The sequence below is a fragment of the Mustelus asterias genome, chromosome 20, assembly GCF_964213995.1.
Source record: "Mustelus asterias chromosome 20, sMusAst1.hap1.1, whole genome shotgun sequence".
Taxonomy (NCBI): Eukaryota; Metazoa; Chordata; class Chondrichthyes; order Carcharhiniformes; family Triakidae; genus Mustelus; species Mustelus asterias.
Genome location: NC_135820.1, coordinates 77,750,634 through 77,763,204, shown reverse-complemented (window position 1 = coordinate 77,763,204; position 12,571 = coordinate 77,750,634). Strand labels below are relative to the sequence as shown.

At 44.0% G+C, this 12,571-nt stretch overlaps 1 protein-coding gene across 1 annotated transcript in view; it reads right to left on the bottom strand.

Moving 5' to 3' along the window:
- Positions 1-12,571, bottom strand: part of LOC144508660 (syntenin-1-like) — a 38,043-nt gene that overhangs the window by 1,546 nt on the left and 23,926 nt on the right. The window contains exon 9 of the mRNA XM_078236897.1: positions 2,926-3,017. Coding sequence (XP_078093023.1) covers positions 2,926-3,017 — 92 coding nt within the window. The remainder of the gene's footprint in view (positions 1-2,925; positions 3,018-12,571) is intronic.

Genomic DNA, 12,571 nt, shown 5'->3' with positions numbered 1-12,571 from the left:
TGTCTTCACTGTAGAAAACAAAAAAGATATATTTGTAAATCAAGAGGTGAAAGGGAGGGAGGAATTTAAAACAAATGATCAAGGAAAGGATACTGAAAAAGTGATTGGAACTAAAAGCTGACAACTTGCTAGGATCTGATGCACTTTATTGTAGGGTCTTTTTAAAAAGTGACTGCAGAAATAGTAGGTACATTGATTGCAATTTTCCAAAATTCTCTAAATTCTGGAAAGGTCTTGAGATTGGAAAATAGTGAATTGAACTCTATTCAAGAAAGAAGGGGGGCAGAATTCAAGAAAGTACAGACCAGTTAACCTAATATCTGCCATGAGGAAATGCTAGAATCTATTTTTAAGGAGGTTAGAGCAGGGCACTTGGGCAGAGTGAAAGGGAAATCACGTTTAACTAATTTATTAGTGTCCTTTGATGGGGGTAAAAAGTAACACGGATAAAGGGAAAACTGTAGATGTGGTGTTCTTGGACTTCCAAAAGGTGTTTGATAAGGTACCACATCAGGGTACTACACAAAATAAGAACTCATGCTGTAGGAGGTAACATTAGCAAGGATAGAGGATTGGTTAGTTAACAGGAAACAGAGAGTAGGCATAAATAGGTCATGTTCAGGGAGGAAGCTGTTTCTAGTAGAGTGACACAGGAATCAGTGCTGGGACCTCAACTATTGACAGTCTGTTTTACTAACTTGGATGAAGGCACTGAATAAATGTTGCTAAATTGGCAGATGACAGAAAAAGATAGATAGGAAAGTAAAGTGAATTATGATGAGGGCCTAAAGTGTCTTCAAATGGATTTGGATAGGTTAAATAAGAGGGCAGAAATTTGACAATGGAGTATAATGTGGGGAAATGTGAACATGGTCACTTGGGCAGGAAGAATAGGCAAGCAGAATATTGTACTTAGAGATTGCAAATTCTACGTTACAGAGGGACCAAGTGTCCTTGCACATAAATCACATTCCCACCAAGTTGCATGTCATCAGCAACCTTGGATACATTACATTTTGTTCCCTCATTCAAATCATTGATGTATATTGTGAATAGCTGGGACTCAAGCACTGATCCTTGCAGGACTCCACTAATCACAAACTGCAACTCATTTATTCCTAGGGCCCGATTTTACCATTGTGTCATGCCCGTTTTCAGCCATTAACACAATCCGCGCCCCCGTCCGCGCAGATGCCCACTTTACCAAGGCCCGAAAATGGCCACAATCCAAACCGCGCCCGAAATGGGCGCAACGGCGATTTAAATGCATTTGCATGCATTTAAATTGAATTAATGAACCGCCCCGCCCAACTTTACCAGCATTTCCCCTTTTACCATCGCGTTCGCCCGTCCAGATTCGACGCCAAACAGACACGCTCAGCAAAGGTCTGTTTCGGGCGCTCCAGCTCCTGAAGAGGTGAGTTCAGAGCTTCCAACGGCTCTCTGACTCAGATCAATGGTGGAAGAGTATGGGGGGGGAGGGAGGCGAGTCAGATCATTCTCTAGTGGGGGGTAGGGAGGAGGAGGCGGGTCATATGTATCTCTGGTGGGGGGGGTGGTTAGGAGGGGGGCACAGTCATTCTCTGGTGGGGGAGAGGAGGGAGGCCCGATTGTTCTCTGGCGGAGGGGAGGGAGGCCAAATCACTTTCTGGTGGGTGGGGCGGGGGGGGGGGGGGGGGTGTGGTTGGGAGGAGGGAGACCAGTTCGCTCTCTGGTTGGGGGAGGGAGGCCAGATGGTTTCTGGCCGGGGCGGGGGGGGAGGAGGGTGGTCAGATGGACCTCTGGTAGAGGGGCGGGAGGGACCACTGCCACTCTGCGGGCGATCAGTGGGGGGGAAGGGGGGCAGAGGGTCGCGATCTTCTGGGTAGCAGGGGGGTGGATAAGGGGGATAGTTACGTTGTGGGAGTGGGGCAATCTCTGTGGGGGCCATCACTCCCACTTTTTGCAGCTGGGCCGCTTTATCCGCTTTTTGCGGCCCGGGAGCGATGTGATGGACGCGTTTTTCAATTTTTTTTCTCACTGCACATGCGCAGTTCAAAGCTCCAATCAGAGTTGCAGCGTTTCGGATGTGATAAGCCCCGCCCACACCGCGATTCAGATTCATGATTTTTTTTCCAGGCTAAGTACGTGTGGGGGCGCCTGAGAACAGATTTCCAAGTCGGATCTGAATTGCGCCCAGATTCAGCACTTAGAATGAAAATGGTAAAATCGGACCCTTAGTCTATGTTTATGTCTGTTAACCAATTCCCAATCCATGCATACCAGAGTCTTCACAGGGCGGAGGCGGAGAGGATGTTTCCTCTTGTGGAAGTATCCAGAACTGGAGGTCACAGTTTAAAAATAAGGGGTCGCCTATTTAAAATGGAGATGAGGCAAAATTGATTCATTCAAGTGGATCATAAGTCTTTGAAACTCTCTTCCTCAAAAGGTGGTGGAAGATTCTTTGAATATGTTTAAGGCAGCGGTGAATAGATTCTTGGTAGCAAGGGGGTGATAGGTTATTGAGCGTGGACAGGATGCAGATTCGAGGTTACTATTGGATTAGCCAATCTTATTAAATCTTATTAAATGGCAGAGCAGACTAGAGGGGCTGAAGGACCTTCTCATGCTCACAGCAACCAACGTTGGGAAGCGCAGGATTGATATGACATCAGAATTGAAGGCATGGGAGCATTGTAGGATGTTCAAAGAGAAAGGGAGAGGCGAAGGCATGGAGGTCTTTGAGCACCAAGGCAAGAAATGTAACTTTGAGGACTGATGGAGCAGGACGCAGTGTAGGTCAGTGAGCAGAGGAATAATCAATGATAATCTTCCTCATGCTATCCACACTGCTGCTCTGTGTGACTCAGAGGTGAGAGTGCTACCACTCAGCCACATTAACACTCAATTGCTTTTGCATTAGATACGTCTCATTTGCTTATTTACCTCTTCACCATGTGCTCATAGATAACACTCGGCATGATGGTGACAGTGATTGTGGTCCCAGAAGCAGCCAAGATGTCAGCGACCTGTGAGTCCTGTAAATTAAAGAAGAACTGTAAACATATCAAGGTTATAAGTGTAGTATATATCCAAGACACATCTTCACTAAAATTGCAGTTATTAAAAGGATACAGAAGAAAACAATTGGAATGATTATGGGATGGAAGGATCCAATTATGAGGAGCAATGATATAAACTGGGAATCTTCTGACTGGAAAAGAGAAGGTTGGTACTGAATTTTAGGAGCTGCACTAAACACTATTAATGCACAGTGGGGACAGCACGGTAGCACAGTGGTTAGCACTGCTGCTTCACAGCGCCAGGGACCCGGGTTCGATTACCGGCTTGGGTCACTGTCTGTGTGGAGTTTGCACGTTCTCCCTCTATCTACGTGGGTTTCTTCTGGGTGCTCCAGTTTCCTCCCACAGTCCGAATGGCGTGCTGGTTAGGTGCATTGACCATGCTAAATTCTCCCTCAGTGTACCCGAACAGGCACCGGAGTGTGGCGACTAGGGGATTTTCACAGTAATTTCATCGCAGTGTGAATGTAAGCCTTACTTGTGACTAATAAATAAACTTTATTTTAATATATGCATATCGTCACCCAAGTGATGCCACAGGTCACTAGCACGAGAAACTGTCAGATTGAAGAATCAGCCATGTAGTGAACACAACTTGTAAATAAAGCTCTGTTAGTTTTTAACCCTCTATTCTTCCTAGTGTCAGTTCTCCATAATTCGCAGCACAAAAACTGATGACAAGGGCTTCGAATGGCGCTTCCTCGTCACCCGAGTGGAGAAAAAAAATTAACGAAAAGTCTGGAAAGTAGACTTAGAAGAAGAGCTCTCACATGTGCTCCGGACATAACAGGAGAGAAATGATCCTCTGCAGAGTAATTATAGAATTGGGAGTGTTTTAAAAAGAGGCTAAAACTTAGGTTGTTGCCTTATTTAAAAGGAAAAAGCAAAGTCACTGCTGAAAACATGTTGTAAAGTGTGCATACGCAGCAGAAGATTTAGGGTTCCCACATTCCTGAGCGTGATGGGGGGAAAAACATTCAATTTCCTCAGAAGTTTAATATGACGGGAGAAGCCTGGCTCTAAAACAAATGTGAACAGATCATAGAGATCCTGCAAGCACACTATTCTTTGAAGCCTTTGGTGATTGCAGAGCACCTCGGATTCCACAATGGACATCAAGAGGAGGAATCAATTGCACAATTCAAGGCTGTATTAAAAAGACTTGCAGAGTACTGTGAGTTTTATAAGTTTAGTTTATTTATTAGTAACAAGTAGGCTTATAGTAACACTGCAATGAAGTTACTGTGAAAATCCCCTAGTCGCCACACTCCGGCACCTGTTCGGGTACACTGAGGGAGAATTTAGTATGGCCAATGCACCTAACCAGCACATCTTTGGATTGTGGGAGGAAGCCAGAGCACCCAGAGGAAACCCATGCGGACATGGGGAGAATCTGCAAACTCAACACAGACAGTGACCCAAGCCGGGAATCGAACCCGGGTCCCTGGTGCTGTGAGGCAGCAGTGCTAACCACTGTGCCATGTGCTGAATGATACAATTCAGGACCGATTGGTCTGTGGTCTGCAAAATGACCAATCACCTTATTCTAAAAAGAGGCCATGGAAACTGATGTTTCAACGGAGCTAGCTGTGCACGAAGCTCAGCAGCTGAGTTTGTCTACTCAGATACACAAAATGTCAGCTGAATCGACACCTAAGAGTTTCCAAACTCGTAATGTCATCGATGCATGAAGCCAGAGCGTTTGGCAGTGGAATGTTGGTGCAGGGATATCATTTGCAGAAGCTGCAGGAAAAAAGGTCATGTAGAATGTGCTTGCTGGAAGTAAAAGCCATTTACGGGCAAAAATAATAAGCGAGCACAAACCAAAAGAGCATGTAAATAGAACAAAAGAAGAAGTGTGCATGTTGTGCAAAGGGGTCAAGACAAAGAAGGCGACTCGCAGTCTGAGGATGAACTGTCACTGTATGTGTCAAGCATTATTGGTGCTATGAATAGATACTGGGTCATTCCACTGCTAAATGGACAGCCAGTAAGGATGGAAGTCGACACTGGGGCAGCAGTCTGGCTGGTCCAGAACCTGTCTATTAAAAAACCCAGACACATTCCCTTGAAACCTACAAGAATAGTGCTGAAGGCATCCACTGGTGAAGTGTTTTCACTGAAGGGCCACATTGACATAGCTGTGCAACTTAATGGGCAAACAGCAGATTTGTCCTTTCATGTAGAAAAGGGCAATTATCCGGTATTGGTGGTTCGAATACAGTTAGAAAAGATTCAGCAGAACTGGGCCAAAGTCAACCTGGCTAATGAAGGAGCAGGCCTTTCGAAAATTCTAAAGAAGCACACTATTGTGATTGATGGAGAATTGGGGAGTAAGAAAGACATCACAGATAGTTTGAAGATTAAAGAAGGAAGCCAAGCAAAATGCTTGAAGACAAAGTCGGTATCCTATGTTATCAGGTCGAAAATTGAAGCTGACTTGAAACAACTGGTGAAGACGGGAGTCTTGTAACCTGTCAGTATTAGTGAATGGGCAACACCAATAGTACCCGTCATCAAAAAGGATGGATCCGTATGGATTTGCAGACTTCAAAGTAACCCTTAATTCAGTGTTGTGTGTGGAACAATCTCCACTACCCCACATTGATGACCTGCTTTTATAGCAGGAGGACAGCATTTGCAAAATTGACATGAGCCAGGCAGACTTACAGATAAATGTAGACCACAAGTCCCAGGAACTACTGGCAATTGTGTTATATGTTTAATTGGTTGCATGATTGCTTTAAGAGGTGGTTACATGATTTGATGGTGATATCATTGGGCTGTTTCACAAGCTCCTGTGAAGTTTCATTTCCTACTAGGTACAGGCAATAGCTCCTATAATAAATCTGTTGTTGTTATTTTGAATCTACATGTGCAAACCACATCTTTTTTTCTTTGTTTAAAACCCATAATCCCTAACATTGTTAGGACATTACAAAAAGAAAATCGACAATGACTCTAGATTTTATTTCATTGAGAATATCGGGAAAAGCTCCTAAGTAGAGAAAAAAAACATTGTTGGTTCTCACACTTTGAATATTACAAGGCTGGGGAAAATCAACAACAGGATTAAAGTTTGAAGTGCTGGTGAAGGAAGACTAAGTAAGATAAAAACATATTGCATTCCTTACTGAAAAAATAAATCAGGTAGACTCCTGACTGTAACACTATATTCTGCACTCTCTCCTTTCCTTCTCCTCTATATAATCTACGAATGGTATGTTTTGTCTGTATAGTACACATAAAACAATACTTTTCACTGTATCCCAATACATGTGACAATAATAAATCAAGTCAAAGCTGCAGGGTCTGCGCACGTGTTGCAGTGTATAGCAGCAGAGCAGGAGACTTACTACGCTGTTTGAAAAGGGTGGAAGCTCTCTTTGTAGTTTTAAAATAGGGCTTTTCCCAATCAGAGAAGGATGAAATTCCAGGCAGTATCTGGCATATTTAAAAAGAAAGGATTCTTTGCTGTACAATTTGCTGTAAATTGTTGGAAGGTATTTTGAGAGACAGGATCTACAGGCATTTAGGACTGATTAGGGACAGTCAGCATGGCTTTGTGAGTGGAAAATCATGTCTCGCAAATTTGATTTGAGTTTTTTGAAGGGGTAACCAAGAAGGTAGATGAGGGCAATGCAGTTGATGTTGTCTACATGGACTTTAGCAAGGCCTTTGACAAGGTACCGCATGGTAGGTTGTTGCATAAGGTTAAATCTCGTGGGATCCAGGGTGAGGTATCTAAATGGATACAAAATTGGCTTCTTGACAGAAGCCAGAGGGTGGTTGTAGAGGGTTGTTTTTCAAACTGGAGGCCTGTGACCAGCGGCATGCTTCAGGGATCGGTGCTGGGTCCACTGTTATTTGTCATTTATATTAATGATTTGGATGAGAATATAGGAGGCATGGTTAGCAAGTTTGCAGATGACACTAAGATTGGTGGCATAGTGGACAGTGAAGAAAGTATCTCCAATTGCAACGGGATCTTGATCAATTGGGCCAGTGGGCTGACGAATGGCAGTTGGAATTTAATTTAGACAAATGCAAGGGGATGCATTTTGGTAGATTGAACCAGGACAGGACTTTGGGGAGAGTTACAGAACAAAGAGATCTAGGGGTACATGTTCATAGCTCCTTGAAAGTGGAGTCACAGGTGAACAGAGTGGTGAAGAAGGCATTCGGCATGCTGGATTTCATCGGTCAGAACACTGAATACAGGAGTTGGAATGTCTTGTTGAAGTTGTACAAGACATTGGTAAGGCCACACTTGGAATACTGTGTGCAATTCTGGTCACCCTATTATAGAAAGGATATTATTAAACTAGAAAGAGTGCAGAAAAGATTTACTAGAATGCTAGTAAACTAGCATTGATGGGGACTTGATGGATTAGTTATATGGAGAGGCTGGATAGACTGGGATTTTTTTCTCTGGAGCATAGAAGGCTGAGGGGTGATCTTATAGAGGTCTATAAAATAATGAGGGGCACAGATCACCCCTCAGCCTCCTATGCTCCAGAGAAAAAAATCCCAGTCTATCCAGCCTCTCCTTATAACTCAATGATCCAGCACGTCTTGCAGAGGTTGCTGTGGCAGGGTTGTGTGGCATCGTGATCACTGTTCTCCTGAAGGCTGGGTAGTTTGCCATCGACACGGATGCCATCATCTCACGTGAGAACACCATCCACCAGGTAGACGGTACATATTCTTGCAACTCGGCCAACGTTGCCTACCTGATACGCTGCAGGAAAGGATGTCCCGAGGCATGGTACATTGGGGAGACCATGCAGACGCTACGACAATGGATGAATGAACACCGCTCGACAATCACCAGGCAAGAGTGTTCTCTTCCTGTTGGGGAACACTTCAGCGGTCACGGGCATTTGGCCTCTGATCTGCGGGTAAGCGTTCTCCAAGGTGGCCTTCACGACATATGACAACGCAGAGTCGCTGAGCAGAGACTGATAGCCAAGTTCTGCACACATGAGGACGGCCTCAACCGGGATCTTGGGTTCATGTCACACTATCTGTAACCCCCATGACTTGCCTGGGCTTGCAAAATCTCACTAACTGTCCTGGCTGGAGACAATAAACATCTCTTTAACCTGTGTTTAACCCTCTCTCCACTCACATTGTCTGTACCTTTAAGACTTGATTACTTACCTGTAAAGACTCGCATTCCAACCATTATTTTGGTAAATTGAGTTTGTGTCTTTATATGCACTGTTTGTGAACAGAACTCCCACTTACCTGACGAAGGAGCAGCGCTCCGGAAGCTAGTGGCTTTTGCTACCAAATAAACCTGTTGGACTTTAACCTGGTGTTGTGAGACTTCTTACTGTGTTCACCCCAGTCCAACGCTGGCATCTCCACATCCTGATAACTTTCTGCCACTAGATGTCACCCTTAGTACAACTTCTGAATTCTACAATGATCAGATCCTTCTGTTTGTGCAGTGACTGCTTTGTAAATCATTCTGTGAACTCGGCCTAGCAGGACATTCCACCTTTCCTGTGCTATAGGAAATGTTATTCAGCAACTGAGCAGGATATATGAGCCATTGGCATAAACTGAGTGAAAAAAAAGTCACGTTGGAGCATCACAGCACCATCTGATGACAGATATAGAAAATGCGAGTGCAGTGACCCACTCGCTGTGGTATCCAAGGACGGGGTCACTTATCAGTGTGTTCCAAACGGTGATACTGGTTTCCTGTTTCTGTTGCTGCAGACAATGGCTTGGCCAGGGCGAAACTGCAGTAATTACAGACAGTGTATAGTGCAGCCATTATAGAAAAAAATCATAATACTCTAGATGGTGGAAATTTGAACTAAAAACAAAAAATACTGAAAGCAAATTACACACTGCGTGTAAATTGATCTTAATATAGATTCTGTCTGCCATGCTGACATTACACATTAATTGGTTAGATTCTATTTAAATTGTAATTATTACAGACTTTTGAATTCCGTGCTTATTGAAATTAATAGTTTTTGCATATTTATGGATGTCAGTGTAAAAGCCCACCTTTGAAAAATCCTTCCAAAAATGGGAGTCAACTTATGCACCAGGTGTAAAATGTGTCAAGTCAGGCGGCAACAAGGAATGGAAATACTCAGATTCATCTTCATTGAGAGGCATTGAAAAACTACATCATTAACCCGGGAAGGTGGCAAACCCAAGTTACTCTTATTGGGTATATGGAATATTTTCAACATTTTCATAGAATCCCTACAGTGCAGAAGGAGGCCATTTGGCCCATCGCACCTGCACCAACTACAATCCCACCCAGGCCCTGTAACCCCACATATTCACCCTGCTAGTCTCAATTTAGCATGGCCAATCAACCTAACCCGCACATCTTTGGACTGTGGGAGGAAACCGGAGCACCCGGAGGAAACCCACGCAGACAAAGGGAGAACATGCAAACTCCACATAGACAGCAACCCGAGGCCGGAATTGAACCCAGGTCCCTGCTGCTATGAGGCAGCAGTGCTAACCACTGTGCCACTATTCCACCCTAATAGAGCAGTACGATAGGGTTTGTTCTTGTGCCGATTGCACGTTACAGCAGGTCATCTTGGAGGCAGCGAGCTGGAGTCCCTCAATGGGATAGGATGGGAGGCTGCCCACCCAGCCCCTGCTCTGATACTCTGCACAAGTGGACCTGACCTGGTTAGGACGGCTCCTTGGCTTTGACCAGCAGCCAGTTGGACAGAGCATCAGGAGCCAAACCACCCTCTCTGGAGAGCCAACTTCATGTCATTAACTCACAGATCATTTCGAATTTCAGGTGGGAATTTGATGGCAGCGACCAGCAGGAATTCAAAAATTGAGGGAGTCAAATCTAAAGTGATGACCTTATTCGAAGGTAGATGAGCTGCTTTATTTTGTTTTAAGCTGTTATGTTTGTTTTTATTCTGCCTTAATGCTGTGCTTCAACTCGCTGGGAATTGGAAAATGCTGCTTTCGAAACTGGCTCAGCAGACTGAGAAAATTTAAAAGCAGAAAAGGGGTGGAGTCAATTCATACACTGAATATCGACAAGAACATGATTTTCAGTGAAGAAAAGATGAGGTTGTTTTATAAGCCAGTCAACATATACGCCACAATTTATGGTAATGCAACTAATGATTCCAGATTCTGGAATTATAGCAATCATTGAGATCATTACAGGATGTATTAAAACTAATTTTTTGAAGTTTCGAGATGAACTAAGATCATCCCAGGTCCCGAATAAACCAAGATTATGGAGATTGTTGCAAACTAGCAAAGACCTGCAAAATTAGTCTCTCCATTGCAACAGCAGTCCTTTAAATACAGGCTTTCCAGTTATTCTTTCACCGAAAACTGTAACAGAATCAAAATATCTCACACTGCAAAAGGCTACAGAGAGCTGTCTATGTCAGTGACAGGTTTAGGAGGTAAGTGCAAGTTTTATAAAGAGTCTGGCCTTTTTCTTATATTCGTTCAAAGGATGAAGGTGTCGTGGCTCGTCCAGCATTTATTGCCCTTATCCTAATTGGCCTTCAGAAGGTGGCGGTGAGCTGCCTTCTTGAACTGCTGCAGTCCATGTGTTGTAGGAAAACCTACAGTACTGTTAGGGACAGAGTTCCAGGATTTTAACCCAGTGACGGTGAAGGAATAGTGATGATGTATTTCCATGTCAGGATGGTGTGTGGATTGAAGGGGAATTTGCAGGTAGAGGGGTTCCAATACATTTGCTGCCTATGTCCCTTTAGGTGGTAGTGGTCATGGGTTTAGAAGGAGCTTTGGTGAGTCGCTGCAGTGCATCTTGTAGATGGTACACACAGCTGTCACTGGGTATCAGTGGTGGAAGTTATGAATGTTGAAAATGGTGAATTAGATTCCAATCAAGTGGTTTGTTTTGGCTTGGATGGTGTTGAACTTAAGCAATATTGGAAATGCACTCATCTAAATGGAGATTATTCACAATCCTGATTTAGGCTTTGTAGATAGTGAACTAGCTTTGGGGAGTCAGGGGTGCGCTATTCTCCACAGAATTCCTAGCCTCTGATCTGTTCTTGTAGCCACAGTACAGTATATATGGCTAGTCCAGTTCAATTTCTGGTCAATTGTAAAGTCCAGGTGGTTGAAAATGCAGGATTCAGCAATGGTAATGCCATTGAATGTCAAGGGGTGATGGTTGGATCCTCTCTTGCTTGGTTGGCACTTCTGTGGTGCAAATGTTACTTCCCACACGTCAGCCCAAGCCTGGATATTGTTCAGGTCTTGCCTCATATCTCCTGGACTGTCTCAGTATCTGAGGAGTAGTATATGGTTCTGAACACTGTGTAATCATTAATGAACATCCTCACTTCTGACCTTATGATGAAGTAATTGATTAAATAGCTGAAGATGGTTGTGCCGAGGACACTACCCTGAGAAACTCCTGCAGCAACGTACAGAAATTCGTGTTGTGATTTGGAACACACTGACTGGAAGGCTTGACTTTAAAATGAAGACTAGATTGTTCTTCACAACCAGATTCAATTATCCCTGCCCTTCAAATCCACTTTATCAGAACATTACAGTTGGACTAGACTTCTCATGTGCAACACTGTGGGAGATTGGTTAGTAAAATGATTTGGACAGGTTGAGTGGGTGGGCATGTGCAAGGCAGGTGCAGTATAATGTGGATAAATGTGAGGTTATCCATTTCAGCAGCAAAAATAGGAAGGCAGATTATTATTTGTATGGGTGTAAATTGAGAGAGATGGATACTCAGTGAGACCTTGGTCTCCTCGTGTATCAGTCACTAAAAGTAAGCGCGCAGGTACAGCAGGCTGTAAAGAAGGCAAATGGTATGTTGGCCTTCATAGCAAGAGGATTTGAGTATAGGGATAGGGATGTTTTGCTGCAATTGTATAGGGCGTTGGTGAGGCCACACCTGGAGTATTGTGTGCAGTTTTGGTATCCTTACTGAGGAAGGATGCCCTTGCTATAGAGGAAGTACAGCGAAGATTTACCAGGCTGATTCCTGGGATGGCAGGTCTGTCACATGAGGAGAGACTAAGTTGGTTAGCATTATATTCACTGGAGTTTAGAAGAGTGAGAACGGATCTCATAGAAACGTGTAAAATTCTAACATGATTTGACAAGATAGATTCAGAAAGAATCTTCCTGATGGTTGGGGAGTCCAGAACAAGGGTTCATAGTTTGAAGATATGGAATAAACCTTTTAAGACTGAGGTGAGAGGAAATTTGTTCACCTAGAGAGTGCTGAATGTGTGGAATTCACTACCACAGCAAGTAGTTGAGGCCAAAACATAGGGCCCGATTTTACCATCGCATTGCGACCTTTTTCGGGTGAGAAAACTTGGTAAAGTCGGGTGTGAGGTGAGTAGCATGATCCGTGCCCACCTCCGCGCTGGTTCCCCCTTCACCAAGGCCCGAAAATGGCCACGATCAGGACCGCGCCCGAAATGGACATTTAAATACATTTGCATACATTTAAATTGACTTAATGGGCTGCACGGCCAACTTTA